This window comes from Leopardus geoffroyi, chromosome B1 (genome assembly GCF_018350155.1).
Source record: "Leopardus geoffroyi isolate Oge1 chromosome B1, O.geoffroyi_Oge1_pat1.0, whole genome shotgun sequence".
NCBI lineage: Eukaryota > Metazoa > Chordata > Mammalia > Carnivora > Felidae > Leopardus > Leopardus geoffroyi.
The window spans coordinates 77,661,674-77,680,632 of NC_059327.1; the positions used below are offsets into that span (position 1 = coordinate 77,661,674).

Genomic DNA, 18,959 nt, shown 5'->3' on the forward strand with positions numbered 1-18,959 from the left:
TTTTAGTGGGGTCTCTGTCTGGTTTTAGAATCAAGGTAATGCTGGCTTCATAGAAAGAGTTTGGAAGTTTTCCTTCCATTTCTATTTTTTGGAACAGTTTCAAGAGAATAGGTGTTAACTCTTCCTTAAATGTTTGGTAGAATTCCCCTGGAAAGCCATCTGGCCCTGGACTCTAGTTTTTTGGCAGATTTTTTATTACTAATTCGATTTCCTTACTAGTTATGGATCTGTTCAAATCATCTATTTCTTCCTGTTTCAGTTTTGGTAGTGTATATGTTCCTAGGAATTTGTCCATTTCTTCCAGATTACCCATTTTATTGGCATGTAATTGCTCAAAATATTCTCTTGTTATTGTTTTTATTTCTGTTGTTTTTATTGTGATCTCTCCTCTTTCATTCTTGATTTTATTTATTTGGGTCCTTTCCTTTTTCTTTTTGATCAAACTGGCTAATGGTTTATCAATTTTGTTAATTCTTTCAAAGAACCAGCTTCTGGTCTCATTGATCTGCTCTACTGTTTTTTTTTTTTTTTTTTTTTTTTTGGTTTTGATAGCATTAATTTCTGCTCTAATCTTTATTATTTCCTGTCTTCTGCTGGTTTGGGTTTTACTTGCTGTTCTTTTTCCAGCTCCTTAAGGTGTAAGGTTAGGGTGTGTATCTGAGATCTTTCGTCCTTCTTTAGGAAGGCCTGGATTGCTATATACTTTCCTCTTATGACCGCCTTTGCTGCCTCCCAGAGGTTTTGGGTTGTGGTGTTATTATTTTCTTTGGCATCCATGTACTTTTTAATTTGCCCTTTAACTTTTTGGTTAGCCCATTCATTCTTTAGTAGGATGTTCTTCAGTCTCCAAATATTTGTTACCTTCCAAATTTTTTCTTGTGGTTGATTTCGAGTTTCATAGCGTTGTGGTCTGAAAATATGCACGGTATGATCTCGATCTTTTTGTACTTACTTAAGGCTGATTTGTGTCCCAGTATATGGTCTATTCTGCAGAATGTTTCATGTGCACTGGAGAAGAATGTATTCTGCTGCTTTAGGATGAAATGTTCTGAATATATCTGTTAAGTCCATCTGGTCCAATGTGTCATTCAAAGCCATTGTTTCCTTGTCGAGTTTTTGACTAGATGAGCTGTCCATTGCTGTTAACGGGGTGTTGAAGTCTCCTACTATTATGGTATTATTATCGATGAGTTTCTTTATGTTTGTGATTAATTGATTTATATATTTGGGTGTCCCACATTTGGCACATAAATGTTTACAATTGTTAGGTCTTCTTGGTGGATAGACCCCTTGTATATGATATAATTCCCTTCTGCATCTCTTGATACAGTCTTTATTTTGAAGTCTAGATTGTCTGATATAAGTATGGCTACTCTGGATTTCTTTTGTTCACCATTAGTATGATAGATGGTTCTCCCTCCCTTATTTTCAATCTGAAGGTGTCTTTAGGTCTAAAGTGGGTCTCTTGTAAACAGCATATAGATGGATCTTGTTTTCTTATCCATTCCCTTACCCTATGTCTTTTCATTGGAGCATTGAGTTCATTGACATTTAGAGTGAGTACTGAAAGATATGAATTTATTGCCATTATGATACTTGTAGAGTTGAGTTTCTGGTGGTGTTCTCTGGTCCTTTGTAATCTGTGTTGCTTTTGGTATTTACTTATTTTTATATGTATATATTCATCTTTTCTCCCGTCAGAGAGTCCCCCTTAAAATTTCTTGCAGGGCTGGTTTAGTGGTCACAAACTCCTTTAAATTTTATTTGTCTGGGAAACTTTTTATCTCTCCTTCTATTTTGAAGGACAGCCTTGCTGGATAAAGAATTCTTGGCTGCATATTTTTCTGATTCAGCACACTGAATATATCCTGCCACTCCTTTCTGGCCTACCAAGTTTTTGTGGATAGGTCTGCTGCAAAACTGATCTGTCTTCCCTTGTATATTAGGGATTTTTTTTTCCCTTGCTACTTTCGTGATTCTCTCCTTGCCTGAGTATTTTGTGAATTTGACTATGATAAGCCTTGTTGATGGTCAGTTTTTGTTGAACCTAATGGGGGTCCTCTGTGCTTCCTGGATTTTGATGTCTGTGTCTTTCCCCAAGTTGGGAAAGTTTTGCGCTATGATTTTCTCACATAACCCTTCTACCCCTATTTCTCTCTCTTCCTCTTCTGGTACCCCTATGATTCTGATATTGTTCCTTTCTATGAGTCATTGATTTTTCTAATTCTTAAATTGTGTTCTTTTGCCTTAATCTCCCCCCCTTTTTTTTTTCTGCTTCATAGTTCTTTATAACTTTGTCCTCTATATTGCTGATTCTCTGTTCTGCCTCATACATCCTGCCGCCACTGCATCCATCCGTGATTGCGGCTCAGTTATAGAATTTTTAATTTCATTCTGGCTATTTTTTACTTCTTTTATCTCTGCAGAAAGGTATTCTAATCTATTTTTGACTCCAGCTAGTATTCTTATTATCATGATTCTAAATTCTGGTTCAGACATCTTGCTTGTATCTGTGTTGGTTAAATCCTTGGCTGTCGTTTCTTTGTGCTCTTTCTTTTGGGGTGAATTCATTTGTTTTGTCATTTTGAAGGGAGAAAAGGAATTAACCAGGTATAAAAATTGAAATAAAAAAGTTAAAATTAAAAAATATTAAAATTAAAAATTAAACACACACACACACACAAATCGAATAGATGATGCTAGATCCTAGGTGTGTTTTGGTCTGGGTGTTGAAAGTGGTTTGACAGATTAGAGAAAGACAATTGGGCGGGGGGGAGAAGAAGAAGAAAAAAAAGGAAATCGTTTGACAATTTGAAAAAATGAATACACTGAAGTAGACTAAAATGAGATGATGGGGGTAAAATAGAATTTGAAAAAATACACATAAAAGTAAAGAATATAGTGGAAAAAATTAAAGAAACATATTTTTAATACAAATTAAAGATAAATATGAATTTTTTATTTCTCTGTATTCAAGAAAAAAAAGAAACGAAAAAGAGAAAAAAGAGAAAAAAAGAAATCGTTTGAAAATTTGAAAAAAGTGAATACACTGTAGTAGACTAAAATCAAATTATGGAAGTAAAATAGAATTTGAAAAATTTACATAGAAGCAAAAATATGGTAAAAAATTAAAGAAAAATATTTTTAATAGAAATTGAAAGTAAAAATGAAGTTTTTCTCTTTCTACATTCAAGAAAGAGAAAAGAAACAAAAAAAAAGAAAGAAGAAAAAAAGGAAATTGTTTGAAAATTTAAAATGGTGAATATACTGAAGTAGACTAAAACAAAATGATGGAAGTAAAATAGAAATTGAAAAAATTTACACAAAAGTAAAAAATATAATAATAAAAATTAAAGAAAAATATTTTTAATTAAAAATTGAAAATAAAAATGAATTTTTTCTCTTCCTGTATTCAAGAAAATGTAAAAGAGAAAAAGAAAACAAAAGAAAGAAAATTGAATAGATGAACCTGCTCACAGATTGAAGTAGGACTGAAATTACTTCGTTTTCCCCTAGAAGTTAGTCTATGTAGCGCTTTATAGGCCATAAACTAAGTCCGCGGTGAGACTTGTTTCTTCAAGAGGGAAGTTGGCCCAGTTGGGCGGGGCTCAGTGTAACAGCTCTGCTCTCCACTAGTTGGCGCTGCTAGCCTACTGGGGTGGATTGTTGGCGGTGCTTGTAGGTGCGTATGCGCATGCGCGGGAGGGGTGACCATGGCACCATTCGGCTACCAGTCTGTTCTCCGGGATCTGAAATCACGCACCTGTCCTCTGTCTTCAGCTTTCATCCACGTCCCGCTTTTTCACTCTCCCTGACCAGGCCCCAGGCAGTACCTCTCTCCCAAGTTTTGTCTCAGATGCAGCTGTTTTCCCTGGCCCCTTACTTCTGAAGGACTTTGGCTATGACCCGTTCCGCCCCTCTGTGGGAGGGTATCACTGAGCAATGGCCAAATAAGCAATGGCCAAGTGTTGGCTGTACCCAGGAACGCTTGCTGGACCCTGCTTCTGCCAGTGCCCCAAGACTGCGACCAGGTGCCAGCCCGCCCCAGAAAAAGTTCACGAGATAGTATAGCGGCAGCTTTTCAGGGATTATGGAAAATCACAACACACATCTGGCACCAGTCTTCACCCTTAACGGCCTTGTTCCAGCACCAGCGGATGTGGCCATTTTCTGGGGTCTGCTGGGACCAGGTGGCTTCAACAATCTCTACCAAATGCCCTTCCAGCAGTGGAACCGCTTTTCCCCGTGTGGCCTGAGAACCTCCTGGACCCCACTCTGTTCCTGGGGATTCGTCTTTCCCACCAGAGCACCACCAGGTATTGAGCTGTGGAGCTGCAGACTTTGCCCTGCTGTTGTTTACAGTCTTAATGGGATTTAAACCTTCTCCTTTCTCCTTTCTCCCTTTTTAGTTTAGTCCCTGCGGCTGTTTCCAGTTTTCCACTTTCTCTCCAGCTGCTTTGGGGAGGGGTGCTTTTCCCGTATTCTTCCCCCTCCCCAGTCTCCGTCCTCTCTCCGTCCCCAAAAGCGGTTCCCTACCCTCTGAGGCTTCTCGCTCCCCAAACTCACCTCTCCATGCCACATACCTGCTGAATTCTGTGGTTCAGGTTGTGCAGATTGTTGTGTTAATCCTCCCATCCGTTTTCTAGGTGTGTAGGATGGTTTAGTGTTGGTCTGGCTGTATTTCATGGATGCGAGACACAGAAAAAACTTCCATGCTGTTCTGCCATCTCAGCTCCTCCCCCATCTATTTTTTAAGTTTTTTAAAAAAAGTTTTTATGTAAATTCCAGTTAGTTAACATACAAGGTAATATTAATTTCAGGTGTACAATATAGTGACTCAATACTTCCATGTAACACCTGGTGGCTATTTGCATTTTAAAGTGATGTATTGTATATTTGGCTTAATTTATTAGGATCTTGTGTTTATAAACAACAGAAAACCCATTCTGGTTAACCAAAGCAAAAAGAAAATTTATAGGAAAAATATAGGAAAAATAGTTAAAGAATCAGATTTCACACAGAATTTGAAACAGAGCTACTCCAGAGATTTAGGGAGCAAAAAGTAAGGGGAAAAAAAATCTCTATTTGTCCTTGGGAGACAGATAAGCTCTTGTCACTTATAAGACTTTTTTGTTTCTATGCTTTAAATTCAAATTCCAGGGAGAGAACATCTGATTAGCTTAATTTGAATCATGAATCAAACACTCTGCCATGGGAGGGCAGAGAATTTTGCTGGAGTTTCACAGAGGTTATATCCACTGGGGGAAGGGTAGCTCCCCAAAGGAAAATTACATACTGCTAACAGAAAAATAGCTAATGGACACCAAGCAGGCTAAATAGGTATCTATTATGTGTTGCTTGTTAGTGTTGAAATTCTGTTCACAGAACAAGTTCCTCAATTTATATCTTAGCTTTCAGAGAGCCTGGTTCCTATTATATTTAATGAATTTACATTGCTTAGGATTAGGATGGACATTACAGCCAGTTTCTTGATTAAAAAAAATAATAAATGAAGATTTCTGGTTTCTGGTTCCACATGTAAGGAGCCTGGAAGTCTCCACTCCATTTTAACATGTAAAAAAGCTGAATATACTAAAAAATTAACTTCTCATGGATCTATAGGAGATGGGAAAAGACAGAGAAAACTGGTTAAAGAGATAGACACTCAAATACAGGGAGTTGCAGTTACCAGAGCAGAGACTGGTGAGTGGAAATTGATATGGGGAGAAACAAGGGTTGGCAAAGATATGGAGAAAAAGTAATCCTCTTGCACTGTTGGTGGGAATGCAAACCAGTGCAGCTACTGTGGAAAACAGTATGGAAGTTCCTCAAAAAATTAAAAATAGAACTACCATACAATCTAGTCACTGCACTACTGGGTATTCACCCAAAGAATACAGAAACACTAATTCAAAAAACGTGTGCATCCATGTATTTATTGTAGCGTTATTTAAAATAGCCAAATTATGGAAGCAACGAAAGTGGCCATTGATAAATGAATGGATAAAGAAGAAATGGTACATATACACAATGGAATATTACTGAGCCATAAAAACTAATGAAATCTTGCCATTTTGAACAGCATGGTCAGATCTAGAATGAATGCCAAGTGAAATAACTCAATCAGAGAAAGACAAATACTATGATTTCACTCATGTGGAATTGGATAAAATGAATGAACAAAGTAAAAAAGAAAACAAAAATCAGACTCTTTGGAGAACAAACTGGTGGTTACCAGAGGGATGTGGGAGAGAGGGTGGGTGAAATAGGTGAAGGGGACTGAGAGTACACTTATCATGATGAGCACTGAGTAATGAGTGCGTAGAGCTGTTGAATCACTATACTGTACATCTGAAACAAATGTAACACTGTATATTAATTATACCATATTTAAAATCAAATTTTAAAAAAGAAAAAAAAAAAGAAATTGATGTGAGAACCAGCACCAATTAGGAAAAATGAGCTGTCATTGGCAAATAGCTGGAGGCTCAGCGTGAACAATCCCAAGAGTTAAACAAAAAACAACAACAACAACAACAACAACAACAACAACAACAACAAAACTCCAAGAGGACCCAGTCATAAGAAGACCACCACAGTGTTGTGATAGTTACCTCCAGGAAATTGAGCAGATTCCCACAGTAAATATCAGAGAGACAGAACCATTTTGAAATTTGCCAGATCACACTCTTCTTTACATGGCCTACCTTCAAGGGAAATTAGTTAACTGGAGCCTAACCTGCTGGGTTATTTTCAGAGCTTAACTGACGTGGTGAAGGGCAATACCCAACTTCAGTCCATTCTGGCCTTCCTGTCCCACCTATAGGGGGAGAAAAAAGATCCTGAGAAACACTTGTATAGTTCACAGTCCAGAGAGATACAGGGATATTAAGAGACTGAGACCTTATCATAGGTCTATAGAACATTTCCTCCCACGCATTCAATCACATTACTAGAGGCCTATTTACAGCTTACCTGATATATCATGTCTGGGTATCAAGAAAAAATTACAAAGTATACAAAAAGGCAAAAACTGCAATCTGAATAGCTAGAGCAAACATCAGAACCAGACATGGCAGTGATGTCAGAGTTATCACACCAGGGATATAAAACAACTATGATTAATATGCTCCAGGCTCTAATGGATAAAGTAGACAGCATGCAAAAGATATATGGGCGATGTAACTAGAGAGATAGAAATACTGAGAAAGAACCAAAAAGAACTAGAGATAAGACTAACAGAAATGAGGAATGTCTTTGATGGGCTTGTTAGTAGATTGGACATGGCTGAGGACAGACTGTCTGAGCTAAAGGATATACCAGTAGAATCCTTCAAAATCAAAAAACAAAGAGTAAAAAGACTGAAAAAAAAAATACCTGAACAAAATATCCAGGGACTATGGGACAACTACAAAAGGAGTAACATGGATAATGGGAATATCAGAAGGAGAAGAAAGAGAGGAAAGAACCGTAGAAATATTTAAAACAATAATGACCGAAAATTTCCCCAAATTATTCTTAGACACCAAACCACAGATCCAAGAAGCTCAGGCAACACCAAGCAGAATAAATTCCAGAAACTACAACATTTTTGATGTAGGCATATCATCTTCAAACTACAGAAAATCAAAGATTAAAAAAAAATCCTGAAAGAAGCCATGGAAAAAAATTCCTTTCCTATAGAGGTAGAAAGATAAGAATTACATTCAACCTATCAGAAACCATATCAATAGACACCTCACTAAAGAAGATACACAGATGACAAGTGTTTAGAATGATGCTCCACATCATATGTTATCAGGAAAATTCATATGAAAACAGAGATACCACTACACCCTTATTAGAATGGCTGAAATCCAGAACACTGTCAATATGATATGCTGGTAAGGATGTGGAACAACAGGAACTATAGTTTATTGTTAAAGAGAATGCCAGTGATACAGCCATTTTGGAAAACAGTTTGGTGGTTTCTTATAAAACTAAACATACTGTTACCAAAAAATCCAGCAATCATGCCCCTTGGTGTTTACCCATAGGCATTGAAAACTTATGTCCACACAAATTAAGCTTACTCACAGACATTGAAAATTTATATCCACACAAAACCTGCACATGTATGTCTATATCTACTTTTTCATAATTGCCAGAGCTTGGCAGCAACCAAGATGTCCTTCAGTAAATGAATAGATAAACTGTGGTACATCTGGACAAGGGAGTTTATTTAGATGTAAGAGGAAATGAGCTATCAAGCCATGAAAAGACATGGAAGAATCTTAAATGTGTATTACTAAGTGAAAGAAGCCAATCTGAATAGTTCATGCACTGTATACTTTCAACCATATGACATTCTAGAAAAGGCAAAACTGGAGAAAATCAAGATTGATATTTGCCAGGAATGAGATGGGGTTGGGAGGAGGGATGTGGCAGAATATAGAGGATTTTTAAGGCAGTGAAACTATTCTGCATAATACTGCATGATGGATACATGCCATTATACATTTGTCCAAACCCAAAGAATTTGCAACACTAAGAGTGAATTATGCAGTAAACTGTGGACCTTAGTGATTGTGATGTATCATCCTTGGTAACAAATGTATCACTCTGATGTGTGATGTTGATAATGAAAAGAGGCTATGCTTATGTGGAGGTAGTGGGTATGTGAGAAATCTCTGTACCTTCTTCATTTTGTTGTCAACTTAACACTGCCCTTTAAAAAATTGTCTTTAAAAAAACAAAACAAAAACAACAAAATGATGCAGATATATTATATTTAATTGAAATGAGCATCTTACTGCTTTATTATAGTGCTACATTTTTTTATATAGTTTAATCATGAAATGTGGATTTCACAGTGGACTATAACTTCCATGAAGACAGGGACTGTATCTGTTTGATTCATTAATAAATAGACACTATTAGGAAATGCCTGTTTTATCAAAAGGATTCAGAAATATTTGTTGATAGTTTTTATCAAGTTTATTACTTAGGCTAAAATTGCTGAAAGATATTTACAAATAACCAGAATTCTTTGAGTTAGAATGACTCCTTTTCTGTAGCTACAGAAAATGAAGAAGTCAGAGACAGATTTATACAAGTCACAGAATTAAGTTAGATCAAGTAATGCAGTCCAAAATCTTGGTGTCCAGAGAAAGAAGCAGAAGAGACTAATGTGTTGGAGATGAAAAGATGGGAAGAAGGGAGAAAGAGAAAGCAAGTGAGAGAGGCAAGAAAGGGAAAATATTTCTCTCATTAGGAAGCTGCTGGAATTCCTTTGTCTTAAAAATCCTTTAAAAAAAAAAGTGAGTAAGAGAGAGAGAGAGAGAGGGAGATTATACTGACATGCACTCAGATTTTACAACTTTTATACATAAACTCTACACCTACTATATACAAAATTCAAAAAGATAATTTTTTTGTTTTATAATAATTTTGTTTTATTATAATTTTTTTTACAGTTTTTTTTTTCTTTTCTTTTATTTTTTTTTCTTTTTTTTAAATTGAGGTGTTGGATGCCTGGGTTGCTTAGTCGGTTAACTATCTGACTTTCAATTTCGGCTCAGGTCATGATCTCGTGGTTCATGAGTTCATACTCCGAGTTGGGCTCTGCACTGACACTGTGGAGCCTGCTTGGGATTCATTCTCTCCCTCTCTCCCTCTCTCCCTCTCTCTCCCTCCCTCTCTCAAAATAAATAAATAAATAAACAAACAAACAAACGAACTTTAAAAAATTGAAGTGTAATTGATATATAACATTCTGTTAGTTTCAGGTGTACAACATGATTCAATATTCATGTATATTGCAAAATGATCACCACAATAAGTCTAGTTAGCATTGGTCACCATACATAGTTGCAAGTTTTTTTTTTTCTTTTTCTTTTGATGAGAACTTTTAACATTTACTGCCTAGGCAACTTTTAAATATGCAATACAGTGTTATTAATTATAGTTAATAAGAGGTATTCTCAATACTCTTTAATGGATAGTAATTTTATATTCTCTAATTGAGATTACTGTACAAATATTATCATTTTATCAAAATAATTACTAGGACCTTACATTTCTTACAGTTATTACACTGAACACCTTTTCTTTTCCACTCATTTTATATTTTAAGCTACTGACTACCAAATCACATATACTTTCCAAAATACTCCCACTATTTCACACAGTTAGTCTTGTCTTCATCCCCAAGTCTGTCACTAAATTCATTTTTTAACCTTATAGAATCTTGCTTATTTTTCTGTTTTACTTTCTTCCCACCGTTTCTCCTCTTTGATTTTAGCTGCAGATTTCACCCGCATTGCATCTTAATCTCTCATTTTGAAAAAGAGCTAATGTGGTTCATTTTTCTGGCCTGGACTCTGGTGGTTTTGAGCTGAAAATTACTTAAAGTCTTAAAAAAAAGCCAGAAGGGAGCCAAGTGGATACATGGAGGAAGAATGTTCTAGGCAGAGGGAGCCCCAAGCACAAAGGCACAAAGTTGGAGGCTGTTAGTATTGGAGGAAACTGTTAGTGCCGTTGGAATGGAGCAAGAACAGAGCAGAATGAGATGGGAGAGGTAGCAGGGAGCAGGAGCATAGGCTGTGTCAGGTTTTATAGACCATTGGATTTTACCTTGAAAAGGTTGGGAAGCCCATGGAGGACTGTTATCCAAGGGCTATGATATGACTTATGATTGAACACATCCCTTTGGCTGTTTTGTGGAGAATAAGCTGACATGAGGTAAGTACATAAAGGAGTCCAGTCCAGTTAGGACCGATGGTGCTCTGTCCAGTGTAGGATCTAAACAGTGGAAGAGAATTAGCTAAATGAATGATTTAAAGAATTACCGACTAAGGCGCCCCTTTGCATTAAGGATTAAAGTAACTCTAGAGTCCACAGCATTTGCAAGTTCTTATTTGCCCTTATGTTCCTTAGAAAATTCTCCATCTCTTCCATATGTGTATTGCTAATTGGGTGATATTTTGCAGGTATCTATACACATTTTCAAGAGTCTTTTAATGACCAGAAAATGTCATTAATTTTCATGATTTAAGTTTTGTAATGACCCTAATTAAACCTGCCTAGAATATTAATTCTGCTAGTGTGTTGTTGAACATTTGCTTTTCAAGCATAATATACAGGTTAAGGACATTATTATCTATTAATATAGTTACATGACCATAATGTTAGTATGTACATCAGTTTGATCTACTGAGAAGCATCTAAAACTGATTAAATGAAAAACTGATGAAGATATATATACTTTTTCAAGGAGAAGTATATTTACTTAAACAGAAAAGTAAAAAGTGGCATTCTTTTTGCACTAGTTTGGATTTTTCCAGAATCAGACCCTGAGACAAGAATTCAAGTACAACTAACTTATTTGAAAGTTGATCCCAGCAAATACTGTTAGTGGAATGAAGTAAGATAGGGAAGGGATGGAAGTCAAAAAAGGATGCATTATCCAGCAGATTACCATCAACTGGAGCTCGATCCCTCTAGGGAACAGTGTAGACAACTTTCCTTAAGTGCTGGGTCTTTATACATCAACTCTCAGTTGAGGGATGGCCAGTGGTTGAGGGCCACTGCACTGTGGGCCTTAATTCCCTGGCACTTCTGACTTGCTGCATAGGTGGGCAGAGTGGAGTCCTGCAGCCAGAGGGAGCCCTGAGGCAGTGAAATGAGATGCTGGCAATTGAAAGTCAGGTCAGCATTCACAGAAATGCCAGGGACAAGGCCATATGGATGGGGCACCAACAGCAACAGCTCTAGTTTGCTTATTTGAGCAATTTCCCTTTCTTTTTTTTTTTTTTTTTTAAGAAAAAAGACAACTAAATAAATAAAAGTTTTTTAAAATAAAAACTAAAAAAGTAAATAAAAGGTTTATTTATTTTTGAATTCAGGACAGAGACAGAACACGAGTGGGGGAGGGGCAGAGAGAGAGAGGGAGACAGAATCCAAACCAGGTTCCAGGCTCTGAGCTGTCAGCACAGAGCCCACTGCGGGGCTTGAACTCACAAACTATGATACCATGACCTGAGCCAAAGTCCAATGCTTAGACTACTGAGACACCCAGGTGACCCTAGTTTGCCTCCTTGAAAAGAGAGAAAAAGCCATAGATACTCTACATATGAATTTATTTTACTGCTGTGTTTTAGGTTCTGGAATAGTGGCTTATATTTAGGCAATCACTAAATATTTCTTGAATTTGTTGATATTTCGTGACTGTCCACCTCAACCGAACAAATAAGTAAATAAATGGAAAGTTGAAGTCCATGTGGTTGAGTGCCAGGATTGTACCTTAAGTTCTGTTAGAAAACATTCTAGTGCTCTTTGTCATTTGGAGCCCGTATTTCAGAACTAAACCTGTACTGAGGCAGACCCTGTCATTCTGTTCAGTCTGATTGACAATCCTCATCATGGGGCGAATCAATCATACTTCAGAGTACAGGTTTAGTATCCCATTTTTGAAAAGAAAAAATAAACTCTTTATGGGGAACTACACTTGTAAAATGTATGTATCAGTTTTCTTGGTTATTGTCTAACTCCCATTAATGCCAAGTATAGGAGATGGGTGAAGGATGACCCAACTGAGTGGTTTTCTGTGGAAACCTTGAGCGAAGAGTGGCAAGGTCACTTTCTGTGGTCACTTGAACCAAGTGACCTTAACTAGGAAGGAAGAATACATGAAGTCAGTGAACAAAAAATAGACATCATTCCATTTAGGGGCAAAATCAGAAGCAGAATAAATAGTCCAGAGGAGAATCAATTATACAAGTGGTTAGAATGTAGATAGAAGCCTGAAAGAGAAGAAAAAATTAGGGGAACTAATGAAAAATGAATCCTGACATCAAAGTTATGTCTTACAATGTGATTTGAGCATTGATGTATGCATGATCCATAGGCAATTGTCATGTAAACCAGGCCAGAGGATGCCAGTGTTCTCTTGCAGAGACAGGTCCAAATCTGACTACTGTGGAATGTAGGAAGGAGAAGCATGCCCCATTTCCTTCTAGCCTTCCCCAGGAGGTCACCATAATGCTACTCTAATCAAGACATAAAAATAAAACTGGAGGTAAAGTTCCTTTGAAGTTAGATGAAGCTTTCTGGTAGTTTGTACTTGACAGAGTATTTATAATGAAAATATTTTGGTGCGCCTGGGTGGCTCTATCGGTTAAGCATACAACCGGCTCAGGTCACGATTTTGTGGTTTGTGAGTTCCATCCCCACTTCAGGCTCTGTGCTAGCCCTGGCAGCTCAGAGCCTGGAGCCTGCTTTAGATTCTATGTCTTCCTCTCTCTCTCTCTCTCTCCCCCACTTACGCTCTATCTCTCTCTCCTTCAAAAATAAATAAACATTAAAAAAAAAAAAAAGAACTGCCCTCTTAAGTAAATAGTTATGAAATCAACTTTCTCATTCTCCCAAATTTCCATCATTAAAAAAAAAAAGAAAATATTTTATGTCTTTCTTTTAGTCTATGAAACAATGTTTGCTAAGAGAGAAGATTGGCAAGGATTGGAAAGAAGCGAGCTCCTTAAATTCTTCAATGAGTGTGGTCATTTCCCAGTCCAGCAGCAAATTGATGAAGTTTGGGACCTGGTCCATAAAGGTGAGTGGTTTCCCGTTTCTTGTCTTCTTTTCTCTTACTTTGTCTTTCCCTCTCCTCCTTTTCTTCCTCCCTTGTTCTTTCCTTCCTTCCTTCTCTTATTTAATTTAAATATAATTTAAATTTAAATTGTTCCCATGTTTCTTTTCCATTAAATTTGTCTTATAAAATCCTTTTCCTAAAGGTTTAAAAATCTGATTTTAATATATATAAAAGAAGAAATTTAAGGATGATTCAAAGAAGTTAATGTAACACACGTTTTTTAAGGGGCGGAGGAGGTTATTTTAAGTTTTTAAGATTTTAATATATTTTTGATACAATATAAATTACGTCTAACATAGTGTATTTTAAGCCACTATATTTTAACTACTGATGCCAAAAATCTTTCTACCGGATAGCTAGATTTGGTACTGAAGAACATAGCCAAGTTTAAATATTTAAACATTGTAAACTATTTCAATAGAATTTTACAGTTAGAAAATCCTTTATTTTCTGAACAGTAAATAGGTGAAAGGATAGTATTGTATGAGAATACTTAATAATTTAAATGGAAGAACATCCCGTGAAAATTGTCACGAAGATGTGGGGAATATCAACAAGTTTTCCTTAATTCCTTAAGGTTCTTCTGAATGTTTCTATGACCATAATAGTGCTATAGCTTGCTGTTATGTTTAGAGATGATGGATGGTGTGTTCACAATTTAATTGAGAAAAATTGTGAAAATGAGCCTTGTGTGGGTCTCTCTACTGACACTGAGGAAACTGCTTGGGATTCTTTCTCCCATTTTTTTCTGCCCCTTCCCCTGCCCCTCAAAATAAATAAATAAACTTTAAATACAGGAAAAGGACTCATATACCTGTAGGAAGATTTGATTAAGGTCAGAGTGACAAAGTTGGAGATTCATTATAGGTTTGAAGTTCTCTTTCTTAATTTTTAGTTTACCTAATTTATTACCTATGACTTTGCTTTGCCACTGCTGTATCCCTAGTACCTAAAACAGTTTTCTCGACTCTCAGTAACTATTTGCTCACAGATTGGCAGAAGCATCTAAATCATTTTGTGCTTTAGTAGTCATGACTAGATTGTTTAATTTTTTTTTTCTAATGACAAAAACCTAGAATGTTTATTATAGAAAATTTAGGAATGTATAAATATACAAAACTGCTAAGAAATAATAATTGTAAGCATTTGATGTCTATCTTTCCTATTTTTTCTATGTATATGACATTATTTTTATGAAAAGTGAGATTATTTTCTACATGTTTAAAAATCTGCTTTTTTTTGCTTACCAATGCTTACAAGTTTTCAAGCCATACCTTTCACAGCATTATTAATGACTGGGTGATAATCTGTCATATGGAGGTTCTATAAGCTATTTATCATTGCATGTTTAAATTGTTTTAATTTTTCTTTATAATAAATAATAACGAAAAAATTAAATGCAGCAAAATAGCATGAATTAGACATTTTAAAACTTATACTGATCAGTGTTAGTAATCTAAAATATAATTTTGTTTTCAAATTAACAGTTTCATTAGAAATATTTCCCTCTACTGATTATTTTGGAATATATCATATAAGCTTAGATTTAGAGTATGGCTCTGGCATTAGCTCTCCTGGGTTTAATTCCTGGCTTCACCACTTACTGGTTGTATCTTTGGACAATTTATTTATCTCTGCTATGCCTTATTTTTCTCAACCATAAAACAAAGATAATACTATCTAAGTCAATTGGACTGTTGTGAAGTTTAAATGAAATAATTTATGTAAAATATGTGTCCCAATACAAGTGCTCAGTAATGTTTGCTTTCATTATTCTTAAAAAGTTTGTAAGTATACTTAATAGTTTTGATAATTTTTTATGTTGAAAATGTTTAACTGTTGAATCTCTTTGTATACTGATTCATTCTATAGAGCTTGTTTACTGAATGTTTTTTGTTGGTTTCCACCCTCTCTTATATCACAATGAACTGTGTGTTCATTTATGCTCATTTTACAGATGAGAGGGCTGAGACTTAAGAAGAGACTTTTCTAAGCTCACTAGTAGAGTTGGAACTTGACTCCTGGTCTCTCTAAGTTAGGTTCGGTGTTGCTTCCATTTTACTATGTGAAGATACTTTAAAAGTCGATGTTATGAAAGCATAATTAGATGATGAAAACATTCTTGACAGCAAGTACTGCCTTTTGTTGATCTTTCACAGACTAGCCTAATGCCTTGCAATATAGTAAGTTTTCTGCAAATGATTGAGTTTATGAAATTTCTTATTAAAACTAGAATTTTCAAAAGAAAACTTAGTTTTAAAACATATTGTTTTTATTATACTGCCTGAAATTGGGAAGTGTTTTTTTTTTTTTTGTTTGTTTGTTTGTTTGTTTGTTTTACAGAAAGGAGCAACTCTAACATAATTTAAAATATATGTCCAATTATGTTGCTCCATCCACTTGAAAAAATTCTTTTGGTGCATAAGAAACTTTCATTTGAAATGGAAATAACCTAACTAATGGAAAAAAAAGTTATGAGAAATGAAGCTAAATTCATGGTTTTCTTTTTTTTTTAATTTTTTTTTTTCAATGTTTATTTATTTTTGGGACAGAGAGAGACAGAGCATGAACGGGGGAGGGGCAGAGAGAGAGGGAGACACAGAATCGGAAACAGGCTCCAGGCTCTGAGCCATCAGCCCAGAGCCTGACGTGGGGCTCAAACTCACGGACCGCGAGATTGTGACCTGGCTGAAGTTGGACGCTTAACCGACTGCGCCACCCAGGCGCCCCTAAATTAATGGTTTTCTACTTGCTTCTGGTATATATTCCATTTTTAAAATAATCTGATTTTATGTGTTTTAGATTGTCAGTCATCTTCATTCATACTGACTTCTTTGATTGGGATAATAGCGCCAGATGTGAAACCTACGCCTGTTTTTATCCAGTAGCATATTTCACCTAACGCATATGTACTTAATTCAATTGATTAACTTCTTTGGTGTATGACACCAAGTAGGTCACATTCCTAAAACTGTCTGTATGTATTCAGGTATTTTTAGCTCCCCCACCCCCATTCTTTATTCTCATCACTATGGTAACAAAAAAATTTGTGACTGAGGACACGATTTTTGTCTGAAAATCTTCCCTTGGGAAAATGAAGCAACTTCAGGCTACATGTATGCATTGATCTTAGGCTACATGCATGCATTGATCTTAAAAGCTGAAGAGTATGCAAACATGATATTATTTGATATTCATTTAAATCTCAACAAATGAAACTAAAAACTACAGAAAGGCGTATCTGAAAGTAAGGAAAATAATACACTGTGGTTCTATATCATCTGTTCTCTTATCATCTGCCTAAATTTTTAGAAATTTGAACTTTGAGTGTTTTCCAGTATTTTTCCAGCATGCAAATAGAACGTTTAGTTTATTTTCTGCAGTTAAAATGAACACACAGTAATAATGAAGACAAGTCCATTTTCACTATGGAGCTCTAGACAGAAACCTTAAAATCAGAAACACAGAAATTACCTGTATGTTATTTAACCTAACATATTCTATGCATCTGAAGAAACTGTGGCCTAAAATGGAATGTAAATTATTTCAAGTTCCCTGACTAGTAGTTAGTAGCAAACTATAACTAAATCCTGGGCCTCCTGCTCCTCAGGGCACAGCTTTGTCCACCATAAATGGACAACATTGAATTTTTTGCTGTTTTCTAGAGAAAAGGTTTTATGTTATTAAATTAGAAATGTATAATTATTTTTCCTTAAATTTTTTTCATATGAACAGACACTCTAATGATAAAATTTTAATTATGCAGGAAAGGGGTTAAAGAGGATTTAAAAAGATAGTAAGAGATTCTAGGGTATAGGAAATGTGAGACATGGGCAAATTCTGGCAGTAAAAAAATACGGAAGTATTGGAGCCTTATTTTAAATAACTTCTAAAAACATTTAGCACATATTTATTATAAAATGCTGAAGACACACCCTAAAAACAAAAGATGAAATGAAAAATACTGGTTATTTTGTGTTCCAGCTACTGACTAGGGGTCAAATAGAATAGGTAGTCAGGTCTTATATGGATTTCCTAGTGCTACTATTAACATTTGGGGAGACTATCTGACAATCTTCTTTTTTTATATAATAAAAATTTGATCACACTATATATTTATGTTGTTGGTACAAATCTCAGCTCATAAACTCACTGTTTTTATTTTTTTTCCTTTTATTTGAGAAAGAAAGAGAGAGAGAGCATGAGCAGGGGAGAGGGGCAGAAGGAGAGAGAGAGAGAGAGAGAGAGAGAATGAGAGAGAGAGAATCTTAAGCAGTTTCCACACTGACCTCAGAGCCAGACAAGCTGAATTAAGAGTCAAACAGTCAACCAACTGAGCCACCCAGGCACCCCCTCACTGTTTTTCTATAACAAGTTAATTTTTATTTCTGGTTCTATCCATCAAAACTGAATTTCAGTCAGTCTGGCTTTTCATTCCCTTTTTTCTGAGATTGTGGCTAAAGGGATAGAGGGCATTTACATACTGACATAGCATGTGGAGTGTCTACCTGATCTGCAGTGTCATCTTTGACATAGGCATTGCTTGGTGTATTCATTTGCTAGGTCTGTCGTAACAAAATACCACAGACATGGGTATGGATCATGGATCACCCATGTTTATCATACTTGGGGTTCATTGAACTTCTTGGATCTGTAGATTAATGTTTTCATCAAATTTGTCAATTTTTCAGCCATTTTTTGGTACATTTTCCCCTCTCTCCTTTCCTTCTTAGACTCTTATTATATTTATATGAGTACACTTAATGTGTCCCAGAGGTCTCAGAGGCTGTATTTACCTTTTTTTCAATTTTTGTTCTTTATTTTTAAAAGAGAGAGAGAGAGAGAGAAAGAGAGCGAGTATGAGCAGGGAGAGGGGCACAGGGAGAGGGAGACACAGAATCCAAAGCAGGCTCCAGGCTCTGAGCTGTCAGCACAGAGCCCAATATGGGGCTTGAAATCACAGACTGTAAGATCATGACCTGAGCCAAAGTTGGACACTCGACTGAAGAGCCACCCAGGAGCCCCTTGTTCTGTTCTTAAAAGTGGATAATATTTATTGATCTATCTTCAAGTTTACTTTCTGCCTTCTGTCTTCTCAAATCTGTTGCTGAGCCTGTTTTGTAAATTTTTCATTTTTTATTTGTCATAGACTCTGTGTCTGGAGTTCTCTCTTGTCCAGCAAGAAAACGGGACACAGGATTAAAAATGAGAGAGAGGCTAATGTCCAGGAGGAAACAAGAGCCCCAAGTAAGGGTCCTTGCTCCATTTTTATTAGGATCAGAAGGCTTACAAATGTGGTGATGGATGTGCACAAAGAGACAATGAAATC

The 18,959-nt window shown here is 36.0% G+C and overlaps 1 protein-coding gene across 3 annotated transcripts in view; it reads left to right on the forward strand.

The window, feature by feature from the left end:
• The window catches only part of IQCM (IQ motif containing M), a 468,312-nt gene that overhangs the window by 274,995 nt on the left and 174,358 nt on the right, over positions 1–18,959 (forward strand). For all 3 annotated transcript variants that reach the window (XM_045466083.1, XM_045466099.1, XM_045466092.1), the window contains exon 12: positions 13,457–13,591. In XM_045466083.1, the coding sequence (XP_045322039.1) occupies positions 13,457–13,591 (135 nt within the window). The remainder of the gene's footprint in view (positions 1–13,456; positions 13,592–18,959) is intronic.